This window comes from Monopterus albus, unplaced genomic scaffold (assembly GCF_001952655.1).
Source record: "Monopterus albus unplaced genomic scaffold, M_albus_1.0 scaffold263.1, whole genome shotgun sequence".
Taxonomy (NCBI): domain Eukaryota; kingdom Metazoa; phylum Chordata; class Actinopteri; order Synbranchiformes; family Synbranchidae; genus Monopterus; species Monopterus albus.
The window spans coordinates 646,854-663,210 of record NW_018128143.1 but is presented as its reverse complement, the minus strand read 5'-3'; the positions used below and the strand labels follow the sequence as shown (position 1 = coordinate 663,210).

General features: G+C 40.4%; 1 protein-coding gene across 10 annotated transcripts in view; it reads left to right on the top strand.

Annotated features, from left to right (window-relative positions):
- The window catches only part of tns1b (tensin 1b), a 140,519-nt gene that overhangs the window by 40,967 nt on the left and 83,195 nt on the right, over positions 1-16,357 (top strand). For all 10 annotated transcript variants that reach the window (XM_020621631.1, XM_020621624.1, XM_020621629.1 and 7 more), the window contains exon 3: positions 3,293-3,330. In XM_020621631.1, coding sequence (XP_020477287.1) covers positions 3,293-3,330 — 38 coding nt within the window. The remainder of the gene's footprint in view (positions 1-3,292; positions 3,331-16,357) is intronic.

Genomic DNA, 16,357 nt, shown 5'->3' with positions numbered 1-16,357 from the left:
TACACTACACTACATATCATACATATCCAAGTACCGTACCTTCCCATGTTATGTTCTTTTGATACTTTGTGTTCTCTTTCTTTACCTGCTACCGTCATGTTTTTCCCCCTAGCACCTGGGCCTGCACACTTGAGTCCAACCTCAGTCTTCCCTCACCCTCCTGGTGAGGGGGGCTACCATAACACTGCCTTGTATTCACCCATTCTCATACTCCCACAGCGATGGCAGTCAGCTACCATGCCAGTCTGACCATCAACAGCAATTTGGAGTTCAGAGTCATGCGGACAGAAGGAACGGTAGATCAAACCAACAACCCTTTGATTAGTGGGCATGGTGCTCTATCTCATAAGCCACAGACGCCTCAGAAATGGACTCGGTTCTACCAAGGCTCCATATCCACCAGATGCACTAATCACAGTTGAATATATTTGGTTTGTGGACTGTTGTTCTCTCAATCAAGCACTTTCACTGCATTGCATTAGACTCACTAATTGGTCACAATGTTTAGAATAAATGATTAGTCAGTTATTTTACTAATAAAAGAAATTATCCAAATATTAAATGACATTGTTAGTTGTCATTGTTAGTTGAAGCCCTGATACTCAAAGTGATAGAAGTACAGTAAATGTAGTGTACATTCCAAATGTTTGTCCCTCTGTGGGCTGAGAAAATGCATATTTTCTTGGGATAATCAGCAGTTGATGCTTAATGTGTCCCATTATTTTTGCCTCAGTCTTGACGGACAGTATCATGTTGGAGAACGCTGTGCGGTTTAACCTTGCGCTCATGTCTTTTTGGTAGGCACTGAGACGCGTGTCTCGGTAGGATTTCATAGTGCCACCCACATTTGAAGGCTTCTAATTAAGTCAAACTGTCTTTCAAATGTTACCTCTGAGTGCAAATAGAGCTATAGAAGTGCTTAAATACAATCTAAATGCACCATGATGTAATCACAGATTTGGCTCAAAAATTGAAGTTTTCACTTTCTCTAGTTTCAGCATATGGTATATACTGCACACTCCTTGTCTACGAGTTTATTAGTGGAGTAGGAGGTAATCCACAAGTTTCATCTAATGCACATCTAAAGAGTTTTACTAGTGATGTGTCAGTCACGTAAAACATGGCTACATGTTGATTACCTAAATACCAGTCTGCACAAAATGAATGAAAGATACCGATGTCCCTGTGGGAAAATAAAAGAATCTCAGCTGGATAAGATTTAAGGCCTTGTAGCTGTTAGGTTGTCTCCAAGCTGCTCTTAACGCTTAACTTTACACCCTGAACCAGGCTAAGAGCTAGTTAAGGTTAATAAAAAGCCACAAAGTCGCAATGAAGCAAAATACAATTATTAAACACCCACTGGACAAGACCATAATTGCCACATTTAAAACACGAAGAACAGTTGCAAACAAAGTCAAAGACAAACCAAGTCTGTAAATAAGTCCATTCAGCTAACCCAGAAAACTCATCAGACCAGTCAGTCTGATGCCTGGGAGCCTTGGACATATCTGATCTCTCTTCTCTTTAATTTCTAAGATTGGTCTAAACTCTTTTTTATTTGTGCATTTGTCATGTTAACACTGTTGGTTCCTGGTGCACCTCATCTGTTTGACTTCTGGTTGTACATTCTGCTTATTAAACTATGCTGCCCCAGGCAACATGCTGTAAATACCAAAGTCTCTTTTTTAAATTAAGTTAAAATATTTATTCAGGCATCAATCCAGTGAAAACCATAAGGGAACAAAAGTGAAATGTACGGGTGTGTTCAGACAGAAAGTGAATGTTTGCCTCGCATGACTTGAACTCTAAATCGTCGTGCGTTTAATCGCCCCAACAGCCAATGTACCTACTGTACAAACATTAGCAGTATGAGGGAGCCAGCGTGTTCCTGCTCAGCCTCTGACTGAACTCTCAACTTACCAACAAGTTATTTTTTCAGGCTTCTTAGCCTTGATTGGTAAGCCAGCAGAGAAGAGTCAGTCAGAGATGAAAGACCTCAGACTCAAACCGTGAGCCTCACACACACATCCATATGTGGGACCCTCCAACACCTCTCAGTTATCAGGAATTCAGAAAGTCTGCTGCTTTGTGTTGTTTCCCAGTAGTGTCTTATTTTTACTCCTGTCTAAAAAGGAGGCAGAGTCATAAAGGCCCCAGGAAATATGCAACATTTTTCACTAAAGTCAAAACATTTTCGACTTGCACAGACATGTCTTTGTGTCATTTTAAATTTTATCTTTGTCTTCCCATTGACTTCGTCTGAACATACACTTAGATTTAATATAGAGCGGGATGTTCACTGGATTGAGAAGTCAGATGCTTTGCAATACAATACACACCAGAGTACATGTGGTTTTAAGAACAACGGGTCTGAGGAATATACCATGTGATTAAGGGACATACTGTAGATCAGAGAAAACACACTGTATGTCTAAGGAAAGAAACTAAAAAAGGGCACAGGGTTCAGAAAACATATGGTTGATGACATAACACAGTATAACACAGATGTGGTCTCCACTCACACAGTGTGAGGACTGGCCACCTCCCAACTTCATATCAGTGACTTCACAGCTAATCACAATAGATGTTACACACACTTTGAAAAATGTGGCTTGAGACAGAAAAAAAACAACTCATTGCATAAGGTGTAGCTGGTTCCAGTAAAAGCACAGTCTTGTCTTTATTTGGAAAGCATAGCCTACGGCTTGGCACGCTGAGCTGTTTTCATTTTCTGCCCTGAAAATTTATGAGCCCCGGGTCCAGGTGCTCTCCCCTATTGACCCTGATTTGTAGACCCAGTGGGAGTCCACAGAGAGGACTTGAAGGCAGAAGGGAACCTGCAAAAATGTGTTGAAATTTGATAGTTAAAAAACTTCTTTAATCTTGTTTGATTCGATTTTCTAGATCTTAATGATTGTTTTTCTTAATCACTGTGTAACTCCCACATAAACTGAAACTTTAGTCTGATTTTTTAACTACATTAGCATCAGTGTTTTTCACTACAGACTGAAATATCCTGACAATTATTGGATGGATTACCTTGAACCTGTTGATACATTAATGTTCTCCAAAGGATGGATTGTATTGGTGATCCTTTGACTTTTCACATCGTCACCAGATAAAAATTCCAGGGCCGGTTCATGGGGTGGCAATCCTGGCCAGCAATTGGGCAAAGGCGGTGTACACCCTGGACAGGTCGCCAATCCATTGCAGGGCTACTTCTTCTCAGTGTCTGAGATTTATTTTTATAACTCTGACATTAATTTCATTTTCTCTTTTTTCTTTTCTATAGTGTGCCGAATAGCTTGCCACAGGAAATGTGAAGTCAAGGTAAGAAACATCATATAAATAAAAAAGTCTTAAAGAAAGAAAAAGGGAAAAAATGTCATGTTTGAAAGGTTTTTGTGGATTAAAAAAAAACTTTACATACTTTTACATGTAAAAGTATGTTGTTGTTTTTTTTTACATGTGTGCGAGTAAAGCTCCTAAACAATCTAAACTAGCCCATTATAATCTATGTGAGCTTATTGGGAGGAAATATGTTTTAGGTGGAGTCAGCTGTGTGGGTGTGTGTGAGAGAGAGAGACAGATAGAGTGTATATACTGTACATGCAGATGTTGGAGAAGGTGGAGTTTATGTTCTGCAAAAAAATCTTAAGAATGTCTAAACAAGTGCTCTTTGTACCAGAATGTGTTTAGATTGGGTGAACTCTGGCATCTTGGAGATTGCCCTGTGTCTAAAAATAAAGACCTCTGGATGGAGCTGTCACATGATTTATCTTGTTTTGGAAAGACGAAGATCACGTAGAAGAACATGAGAGGATAAACAGAGTGAATGTGAGGTTCCTGCGTGGTTTTTAGACAAGGAAAGCTGAATGTTTTGTGTGCAAAGGCACAATTGCTATGTGAAGTTGACAGTAGGATTTGCACACAAACATACGGTATGAACACACATATGGATATCTGTCTACATACTGTATATAACGCACCCTTCAGCTGTTCTACTGTTGAAATAGAGGTTAAGTCCGGCATTGCCTGCTCCCATTTTTACTCACAGGAAATGCCAGAGGTGCAGCGCAGACAGGCCACACTATATGAGGCAGAGGGCTTTGGGCAAAAGGCCTCCAGTGAAAGGTTATCAAGCAACATGACCAAAAATGGGCTGACAAATATGTTACAGCATGTACTGTAGAACAAAGTGAGCTAAATGGAAAGGATACACTACATGCTTGTTGATAACATTTCAATTTTAGGAAGCCAAAGGTCAAATCAGTGGGAGGAGACGTTAAAGGAGCCCAGAACACACTCCCAGTATCTATATATACACAAAAGTAAAGCTTTACATCTCCAAAAGTCACAGCAGCATTTCCTTTTCTAAACATTTCAAGCAAAAATGTCAGATTTGACAGGAAGCAATTTGCCAGCAAGCCTGAGATGAAAAACAAGGGAGTGACTAGAACGGGGTCAAGTGCGATTGCTATCGGCAAAACCACAAGGTGTTTTTGTAAGTTGATTTATGTTATAAACCAGACTGTCAGTCATACGCAGTATTGTCTTCTGTTGGAAATCTAAAATCTTGCTGGGACTGGTGGCCAAAGTACACGCTACAGTTCTAAATCTCTAAGACTAATATATGGCTCACATTTAACCTGGACATAGCAAACAAATGGTTAGACCTGTGGATGTGTGTATGAACATGTGTCTCCCCAACCCTTATGTGTGTTTACTCACAACTGAATGTTAAAAATGCTGTAAATCCTGTCAGTAAAATTTCACTCCTGGGTGCTGACAGGAAGGAGCCAGTTATCGCTGCTGAAGTCAAGATGAGCAATGTTCCAAACCCTTGTACATTTGTACTGTATGTACAGCACTCTACCTTCCAGACTCCATATCCTGCTTTGCTTAAATCCCCTTATAAAAAGGAAGGAGGCAGGATGTCTGGGACTTTCCCACTGTACTGCTGTGAAAGCATTAATAAAAAGTAAAACCTCAGACTACTATAAAGCTCACGGTCTGTTCACACTGATTTCAGTCACACAGTGTAATAGCAGCCACGGTAGAAGCTCCCACTATGCACCTATCATTCAAAAATGCATCATGAGTGGGTTTGGTAATAATTTCCCTTACTGTTTTTGTGTGGTCACTGAAGTCACAAATCAACAGCACACTTTTCCAGTCTAAAACAATGTCCCTTTGTGATGGAAAACAATTCAGTAGAACTCCCTTTAAGATTGACATAAAATATAAACATAATGTACCATATCATATGCTTCCTGTGGTCTGTGTTGTTTATATCAGGGACTCTAACATCTCAGTCTATACTTTTTTTTTTTTTAGTTGTCATTGCATAGCATAAAAACACCAAAAACTAACAATCCAGAAGTCTGTGCTGCACTACTTTAAAAACTGGTCACACATATACAATTCAAACAAAAAAGGCATAGCTGGGCATGGTAGTGTATAGCAAACATCTGCTGAGTCAGCATCCACACTATTGTTATCCAATTTTTTATTATTATGAATTCTTCCATCCATTTTTGGCACTTAACTCCAGCTTGAGTTATACAGTATATTGAACGTTATGTTTGTTCTTATAAAAGCTAAATTAACCTGCTGGATTGCTGAAGGGAGTTTGGTCACTTATCAGAAAAAGACATTAGCTTATAAAGCGGAACAATGTGCACTGTACCTGGCGCTGAAGAGAAGAACCCTGAACAACTTTTGACTCCAGAATCTGAAACACTGACCCCGTCCATCAATAACAATCTTCAGAAACATGTTTCCGCTTCACGTAGTTTTCACTACACATTTATTTCAGTTACAATTTTTATGAATTAAGATTTTACACAAAGTGTGCTTAAGAAATACCTGATGCTTCTTTGACAGTAGTTTACATTTCTATGCCTCTGCACAGGTGACAGCCATGGCTGGAAAAATAATTCTATATGGTGTTAACCTGTACACTTGACCAGCGGTCCCTAACCTTTTTTGTACCAGGGACCGGTTTGATGCATGAAATTTTTTCTGTGGACCGGGTAGAGGTGCGGGGGTTCCAATAACAACAACCTTTGTCAGTTCATAGTACGTAATCTGAATGCAACAATTACACTTTATATTCGGCAATTACAATAATTCTACACTATAATATCAACTCACCATAATGCAGAGCAGTGGGAGCCCTGGGCTTGTTACCCTGCAACTAGAAAAAAATTCCAAGGGCTTGTCTTTTAACGCAGCGTGTTTTGTTTCAATGTGGAGAAGCATTTTTGAGGGTTTCATGGCTTCATTAGCTTGTTGGTCACCGCAATTTAGGCATAGCGGGTGTGGAGCTTGTGTATCACCTGTTGCGATGAACCCATAAGTTAGGTAGGAATTGTGGTATTTTCTTTTAAATGCAGCTTTCTTTTTGCTGGCAGTCTGTGACCCTTCTGCTGTCCCATCATTTCCTCGTCCTTCCTGAAAAAGCTCTCCAGTGAATTTTGTTTTTGGCTCATTTTTTTAAAGGGTTAGCTTGTGTCGCTGATGTGTAAAATGGCGTGCCAGAGTCAAGTGCGGTAGTGAGGCAAGGGCAGAAACAATCATTTTTCAAACTACGACTAATGAAAGAAAAATAACTATAATTTTAACCACGAAATTTTTCTTTGCATCCCAGTACCAAATGATCCACGGACCGTTACCGGTCCAGGGACTGGGGGTTGGGGGCCCCTGCACTTGACCATACAATTCAATTCATTTGTATAGCACCAAATCACAACAAGTCATCTCAGCACACTACATAGTAAGGTCTAGATCTTATTATCATCAGTAGAGAGAAAACCCCAACAAACCCCCCTTGAGCAAGCACTTGGCAACAGTGGAGAGGAAAAACTCCCTTTACCTTTACAGGACGAAACCTTTATAGGAAGAAACCTCCGACAGACCCTGACTCAAGGTGGGCAGCCTTCTAAGCCATAAGACTAGGAAAAGCTACACTCTAACCTCAGCGGGCCTACTTGAAGTGCGGGACTCCTTGAAACTTGGCAGAGCGAGATGCCCCAGAGGCCTAACGCTAAAGTACAATAAACCAAATTCTGGGCAGTGATAACCTCTATAACAGCACTTAAAGATACAAAGTGCTGTTTATGTTTGGAAAAAAGCCCAGTTTATCTGTTTAACTTGACAAAATATTGTGTGCCAAAAAAAAAAAAGATTTTTTATGTATTCTGATTGTCTATGGGCTGAACGAGCACTAGAGAAAGTCAGTGTCCCAAACAGTGGTACAGACAATTAATCTAATGTATGTCAGAGTATAAAGTGGACATAGAGCAACAGGCGGCCTCAGGCCGATCTCAGACAGAGTTTACCCCAGTAACCAAAGCAGTGCTGGACTATTAAAATGCCTGAGTGATACACTGACTGTATGTGACCCTGGTAAATGGGTGAGGGGCATGAGGAAGTCAGATGGTTAATAACTAAACTCCGCCCCCTATAGGACATGAGACTAACAGAATACATGGCCATGTTGGACAGACAGGCAGTGTGAGAGAGAGAAAAAGCTAAGTCCCTTCAATACTTCCTTTATGAGTGTATCTGAGGTTCTACAGCAGCAAACTGGTCCCACATCATGGAGGTCGTCAGATGGTTAGTGACCGAAACTCCTCAACCTGGATAATATGAGAAGCAAAGACAGATGTACTCTAAGTTGTCATGGTGACCATGTTGGAGAGAGACAAAAAGCCTAGCAGTCCTCACCTTATGAGTGTCCTCCCATGCAGCCACGCTATGACCAGCACTGCTTGTTGTGGTGTCTCATGTCACTCATCTGTAGGAGGCGCTGAAGGACAGGACTGTCTAAACAGCCCATAGATAATCTGTTAGAATACATTAAAAAAAATTTATTTTTTTTTAACACACACAATATTTTGTCAAGTAAAACAGATAAACTGGGCTTTTTTCTAAACATAAACATCACTTTGTATGGTTAAGTGCTGTTATAGAGATTACCGCCACCCAGACTTTTATTAAAAACTGTTTAGTGTTAGGCCTCTGGGGCATCTCGCTCTGCCAAGTTTCAAGAGGGAGTCTTGTGCTTCAAGTAGGCCCGCTGAGGTTAGAGTTTAGCTTTTCATAGTCATTAAAAAAAATTATTTTTTTTTAACACACACAATATTTTGTCAAGTAAAACAGATAAACTGGGCTTTTTTCTAAACATAAACATCACTTTGTATGGTTAAGTGCTGTTATAGAGATTATCGCCACCCAGACTTTTATTAAAAACTGTTTAGTGTTAGGCCTCTGGGGCATCTCGCTCTGCCAAGTTTCAAGAGGGAGTCTTGTGCTTCAAGTAGGCCCGCTGAGGTTAGAGTTTAGCTTTTCATAGTCTTAGATTTTCCGGATGTTGGGAGGCCTCCCAGCAGGTGCATTTGTCCCACTCCTGCAAAGCGTTATGCCACTGACGCGGGGATACTTTAGAGAGTTTCATACTTACATTGTCATTAGACCTGGTTTACGCGGTACCAGCTGGGGGTGCAAATGGGTTCTTGGGAGCAAGCCTGGCAGAGACAGACAACTCAGATCACTAAACAAGCTCTGAGACACTCAAAGTGAGTCTATTTGTTTAAAATTCCATAAGAATGACAGGAATGATCCACTCACCCCAACCAGTCGAGGCAGAAGGCCGCCCACCTTGAGTCGGGGTCTGTCGGAGGTTTCTTCCTATAAAGGTTTTGTCCTGTAAAGGTAAAAGGAGTTTTTCCTCCACTGTTGCCACAAATTGTCCGCTACTGATTTGAAGAGGTCAGCATTCTGTGCCCAGCTGGCACTGATTTTGCTGACAGTAACAGATCAGTACACTCTACAGTAATTATTATTATTTTTTTTATTTTAATGCACCTCTGCTCATTTCATGTTCACTATGTTTTTCAACCCTGCATGAGACTAATTGACATCCTTGAATTAATGCTTAACAAAACTTTTTCTAGTTTGCTAGTGTTTCAAATTATCATTCCATTCATCAGAAGATGCTGCACACTTTTTCATTTTTAAACCTTCTGTGACTTAAATGTAGTACAGAGCTAACTTCCTCATAAATAAGTCACACCAGAAAGTGAGATAAACTGTCCATTAATAAACATATTCTTCTTTCGCACTAAGTATAGGAAGTATTACATAACCCCAAGCAAAGTATGAAAGATGACCGCAAGGTATTGAATGCTGGTACATGCATTAACAACTTCCTTCCTATTCCATGGTGGCCCTGCAGAGAATGAGAAATAGAAAAGGGAAGCAACCAAAAGCCCATGTCAAAATCAGATCACCGTGACAGACTTAGGGCAGGCACATGTGCAGGGCAAACATAATGTGGATGTGGTTGGGTCATAAACATAATACTCCCTTGGGTCTTTGCCATAGCATCTGTATGTACTGTACTTTCAAGTAGGTGGTTCCTAGTCTGATCAAATACAGAGACAGCCAACAGCTCTAAAGCTACAGTAAGTGAATTAGCAGTCACACGGCACAACACATGCTTGCTACTCTGCCCTCCTCCTTGTGACAGTAATTGTTTGCAAGAACACGGAAACAGCTTAATCATATGGCCTCTTATTTGAGGGCTCTTACTGAATCATAAGAGATGTTTTGGTTTTTAGTTTCATTAGGATTTTCACTTGGTTTCATATCCTGAAGATAAGAACATTCACTGAGTCTAAATATTTGCAGTCCAAGATGTCAAACATTGGGATGTTTCAGGTAATGCAGTGAGAACACTACAACTACAACAAGATGCATTAACAAATGTTTTTTTTTCAATGTAGGGGCAGCAGGACAAGCTGTAAGGACAAAAATGACATTTTATGGCTAAAGTTGTATGGGCCATAAAACCAAAACAAACAGCTGCAAGATGCTAAAACACTCTTGTAGAGCTTACGGGAAATTTAGAGTTGAGCTCCACTTCCTGGTTTCAGGGCAGGTTCTGGTCACGTCACCATGTTATGGTCTTTTCCTGTGAAGAGAACGGCCTACCTCAGTCCTCCTGGTTCCCGGCCTGTTACTCAGCTTTTGTCTTCAGCCTGCCTGAGAACATATATGTACACTGTTATCTTCAGCCAACCTGCAAAAATGCCTTCAATTCTGCACCAACCTGTGCCACTGTCCTCCACAGCCCTCCTGCCAGGTTATCTTTATTACTCTCTGGACAGCTCCTGCCATCTTCTGGTTCCACCATTATACTGAGCAGTGCAACCTTGAAATTATTCTGACATTAAATCCTCTTACAAATGTACTTGTCTGTTTCTGTGTTACATTTAGGTGCCACAAAAGCTGAAGACCCTGACAGAGTTGGGTGTTAATCCTCTGTGGGTTTGTTCACAGTGACTCATTTAACCTTCCATTGTTGACATAAAACCATTGTTTGGTGCAACTTTAATTTTTACCTTACTAACTTTAAGTGTCACTGATCTGTGAACTTCATAAAATCAAAAAACAATCATCTGTTGTTGTTCCAGTAGGTGGGCAAATGTCTTACATAAGGAGCAGTGGCTTATAGCCATGTAGTTAGTGACTGCATAGTAGCAACATGTGCATAGATACAGCAGAGAAAACAAACGGGAACACCCTTAACATGATGTAGAAATCACGAGTTGCTGGAAAGAATGTCACCAAATGCATGCAGGAGACAGAGATGGACGAAACAAGTAAAGTTAAATTCACTACCCTATAAAATTTGGTTTCCAAACTTTTTTGGCACAGTTGCTGAGCAGGCCTTACTAAACTCCCCTGACCACTACAACAGCTGCTGGTGAAATGCCTTTTGGGAAGACACATCGTCAGTACATACTGAAAAGAGTTTGGTAACTTTTTTGTTCAAGTTCCCCACCCATATATCTCCAGCCTGTTCTATGAATCAAAGTGACAGCTTTGCTGCCCCATGCCTGCTTCCTTGGTGTCTGAGCTTCTGCTGTGTAATTATAATCAACCATAGAAAAATCTGTATACTGCATGGGCGTTGGTGAGACGTCCCACTGGGCGCTGTGGGACAGTGGTCTGCCTGACTCTGCTGTTGCTTGGGAAAGCCTGAGTCAGACTCGTGAAACTGAACCTTACCCAGACAGCACTGTCTGTCCCTCATTCTTTCTTCCTTATTCATTGTTTATCATTGATTTGATCTGTTCCTCTGTCTGTATGTCACGTATTCCCCAAGAGCCCTTGTTTTTCTTCTTCTGTCCTCAGCTCTGTCCTTGCCTTTCATCCAACTCATAAAGCATTTCATCTCTGGATTTGTTCTTCTTTGCTTATTACTCAACTTTTGTGGAAGAGCCACTGTGTTTTGCCAGTTTGAAAAGTGATATTAAAGAACAGTGACATCCCATGGGTGCATTTGTCATGTACAGAAAGGATTTGTTCTGAGTGAAAGAGAGACTTGTCAACAGTTTAGTGATCAACCATAGTTGAAATTCTATCTTTGACAAACTAATACTGATAATTCATGTTCTTACAAGAACAAAAAGACCAGTAAAAGTAGAAAATTGTGGTATGGCAGTCTGATGGTTGTCTTTGATGTTATTAGTGTGATGGCAGACATTCACAGGAACATGATGATAATAAAAGCCAGGAAACAGGAAATGGATCAGAAACATCTTAGCCTCAAATATATACACATAACTTTCCCAGGCATTAGAATCCTTAGCATATGGGAGCCCAGTCTCACATGAACACGCAGAACAGCTACGTTGGTCCACAGCGTAAAACATAGTAATGTCACAATAACAGCTGTAAAATTGACATGGCAACATTTTTGTATAGCAACCAAGTCTCCTTCTCCTTGTTTTAATTCATGGTGTTTTATGGCTGTTGGCAAACAAACAAACAAAAACAAAACAAAAAAAACCCTAAATGCTGCGTTACTGCCACCATCTGGACTGGAGTGTGGATCAGGAAGTCAAATGGTTTGGAACCATAGAAAGTTAAAAACACTACATTGCTAGTTGCAGTGGATGGATGGGTGGAACAAACAGTCTAGCACGCCAACAACTGGAGGTCATGTCCCTCGTGCAACATTGTACTTTTCATTTGAGAATGTTTTCACCAAATCCATGGTCTTTGCATAGCCTTAACCATATAGTTTCTGTCCCTCAACTTTTCACTGCCAGAAAGATTGTCATGTCACAAGTTTCCATCCAGAAAATCAAATCAAATCAAATCAAATTTTATTTGTATAGTGCCAAATCACAAAAGTCATCTCAGGACACTTTACAAAGTAAGGTCTAGACCTTACTGTTATCAATATTATTACATAGGGAAAACCCAACAAATCCCCTTGAGCAAGCACTTGGCGACAGTGGGGAGGAAAAACTCCCTTTAATGGAAGAAACCTCCGACAGACCCTGGCTCTTGGTGGGCGGCCTTCTGCCTCGACCGGTTGGGGTGAGTGGATAAAGGAGAGACAAAAGAAGAAAAGCAACAAGACACAACAAACAATCAAACAATGCTGCAATGTCACAATTTTGGAGGCGTTATTGTGAGACTAGTACATTTTGTGTTGAGGACCAGTGTAGCTATTCTTCATTTTGCTGTGAGAATAAGTTGCATACAGAACTGTTGGTATACATCACTGCATTTCAATGAGTGTGGTAACCCAAGTACAGTAACTTGGAAAAAAAGAGGCACCAAGGAACAAGTAGAATTTCCACCTCTCAGAATAAGGCAAGTCCATTAATTAAATGGCCATGTTGTTTTGTTACCATGAACCACATGTTGTGTCTGTGACAGCCCATCCCTTCCTTCCTGGCCCTTGTCATTAAAAGTGCATTAAATAACACTTACCAAGCCAACATCTGGTGAACATGACTTCAAACAAAGGTGTTGCTTTTAGAGCTACCTTCCACGCAGCCACTTCAGTGTAACAAAGACAGTGGCCATTCTTTCCATGCTGAGGTGTAACACTTAATGTAACACTACAAATTTGTTCCAAACCTTCTCTGTCTGCTACTGGATAAAAGGTTGTGAAGCCCTATTAAAATGCCTTTAGAATCAGTGGCTTTCAGAGCTACCTGACTATCTTCAGGAGCACAAGTGAAAATCAGTGTTTTGAAATTAACAATTAATGTGAAATGTGTTGCCCACAGTGACAAAGCCACAGAGAATCATTACCCAGCCCTGCAGTTTTCTGCAGCTCTAGTGGCCTTTGTTTCAGCTAAATCTCTTGGTAATTTTATAGTATCAGTGTCAGTGCTCTCGTCGATGCTGTCTCCAGCAGCAACTTTTGCTTGAGTTTTTTTTTTAATCTCAACTAAAAGCTTGAGAGGTCAGCAGTATCTCTGACAGATCAGAAGACAACTGAAATGACTTTACTACAGCTTCTACAGCAGGGATAATTGATAAATTATGAATGGTGTCCAAGTTGTTATTTAGAGGCTTCTTCCAATCTCAAAGCAGAAACCATGAACATTTACATACTGCTCCTTCTCCTTAACTTCCAAGAGCCTGCAAACTGCAAGCCAGCATAATATAATACATTTGTGGGAAACCTGAAGTACTCTGAAGCCCCACAAGACAATAATACAACAGAGATCTATACCCAATTGCACTGCCAGTGATGATAAAAACTAGTTGATAATATACCTTTAATTATATATTATCAACTGGTTTGAACTTATGGTTCAATAGACACTAAAACACCTGTCCATGCAGAAAATGTGACATTATTATACTGAGCCAACAGCATCATTTACAGGCTTAGTGCATTAGAGTTTTCATTATTGGGCCTATGATCTGTTGCCTTAAATATTTGGACCTTGGTTGAAAATAAAAATGCAGTATCAGCTTTGATGGTGCTGGACTCATTCTGAGCACAGCTGCTTTGTCTCACTCAAAAAGATGACAATGTGTCCAGCAGCTGACCTGTCTGCTGTGCAGAAAAGCATTTATGTTGAGGCTACAGTCAGATCACAACCCCATAGCATAAGATTTAAATTAGGGCTGTCAAAATAATGCTTTAAATTTGATTAGTCAAACAGAAAAAGTGTTGAAAAATTCAAATTGATTAATTGTGTTCCATGGTGCCCTTTGACTCAATAGCTCATTGAAAATGTTCCGGCCACAGCAGCTTTGTAACATGATGGAAGCAGATGAGAAAGCACTGCTTGGCCAGATTGAAGATTAACATTTAAAAAGTAGCCTGATGGAGCTATTGATAAGAGCACCATTTGCTGCAGTTTCTGCAGTAAGGAATTTTCATACCATTGGAGTACATTAAGCCTCAACGCAAAGCATTTGGCAGTGAACCTGGAGGTTGAGCTAGGACAGCCCCTGATGCTAGCAGCAAGCCTTGTTAAGCCGCACTTGACCAGGCTTTCAGATGCAAATTGTATAAGTCCACCAGTGATTGACTTACTAAGTACATTGGAAAATGGATTGTAGTGGACTGCAGACCAGTTCTGGTGGCAGAGGACATGGGGCAAGCAGAGCTTTTGCAGATGGCATCTTCTAAGATAACTTACAAGCCTCCATCAAGAAGCACGATTGTGTCAAAAATCCTGCAGCTACAGAAAAGAGAATAAAAGAAGATGTAGTAGCAGGAGCTAAATGTATCGCACTGACTGAGGATCACTGGATTTCACTTAGCAATCACAATTAGCATTAACCATGCTAAAAACTGACATCAGGCACTACGATTATGATGCCAAGGACTGAGAAACTGATGGACTTAGCTTTACCATTTCTCTTGCTGAAGCATTTTTGAATTTATTTCCTCATCATATTAGGTCATATTTGTGATTGTTAGATGGACAGTGAAACATAAGAATAAAAGCCATGTTATTCATCGATTCATTCATCTGCATCATTTTAAATACTTTCACAGTAAAAGTTGATGTGTTTGATTCAGATTAATTAATCACATAGCATGTAATTAATTTGATTCATTTTTAATCTAAAGCTCAACGGCCCTAATTTACATACTTAATGGACTTACCTCGTGGATGTAACAATGATTTTATTGACACTTGTGACATCTCACATACCTTGTGAGCCATAGTTCACTTGATTTGTAACTTTCAGTCATATGACTTTAAGCAAAACAAGACAAGACATGCTGACTACTTGTCAATAATTTTAGCTAGGGAACCTCAAGTGACTGAATCAAGTGCTTTGGTGCCATCGCAAACTTTACAGCAGTATACAGCAGTATCAGTAGAGAAAGGGCATTTGACAGCAGCATAAAGTCATGACATCGTGAAGTAAAACTGTTTTGTTTTGTTTTGTTTTGCACTGTGCAGCCATGTAACAAATTAATATTTTGCCTGCATATAAATCAGAATGGTCAGCCCAGGTGAAATCACATGAACGAATTATACACTTCTTCTGGATTAGTTCATTCATTTAAGGTACTTTATGTAGTGTTTATATATTCTGTATTGTACTAAACAATACTCTACATGTCTGCAGTTTTTAATCTTCACTTACGAGTTATCAAAATAACATGATTAGGGGCAGGGTGAAGTGGAAGACTTGCAGTACCTAGCGTATCAAGCTAGTGGATGATAAATATACCCTGTATGTCCTTTGTGCCTCTGACACTGTTTGACTTTGGAGTTTGGATTCATTCATGATACTCCCTCTCTCTTTCTCTCGTTGTACCTATACTGTACAGTGAATGTGTGTGTTTGTGTGTAAGACAGAGAGGGAAGTCTGAAAGACACTGAAAAGGCGGGTGGATAGGGAGAACTCATGTTTAACCTATAACTTGATGAGCTTGATGAACAAAAAGAGAATGAAGAATTAAGGTTGTCAAGAAGGTGTGTGTGTGTGTGTGTGTACAGTATGTGTGTGAAAAGAGCTGCGCTTTGGTTTCATGAGCTCATGTCCCGTTCCCCCTGATCTCTTAGGGAAATTCACTTCAATATTTTTTCTCTTTTCTCATTACTCATGTGTCTCCCCTATTTGGGAGGAGGGTGAAAATCGGCTGAACAAGAGGGAGGAGAAAACCCAGGCAGCGAAAGAGAGAATGTAGCCAGACTTTGTCTGCTTATTCAGCACTGAGTGCTGCACTGCGCCGTTTCCAGTTGTGGGATGTTCAGAGTTGCCTTGGTCTTCACTTCTCCCCACTCTTGCGCTCACAAAAAGACTTTCATTTTTATGCTAATTTTCTTGGAGGAGGAGTGAGAGAGGGTGAGGAAAGCCAGACTATTAGCTTGGAGCCTGGAACACACACACATCAAATCTCTCTGTCTCTATCTATCTGGCACGCACACATACACTCCTCCAGTTCTGTGCTGCACCAAGGTAACAGTAAGTGGATTTAGCTGGAGCCATCTCGCTGGAGCGCAGAGAAAACCTCTCTGCTTCAAAGAGAGGGGAAAAGGAAAGGACAATGCAGCATTAA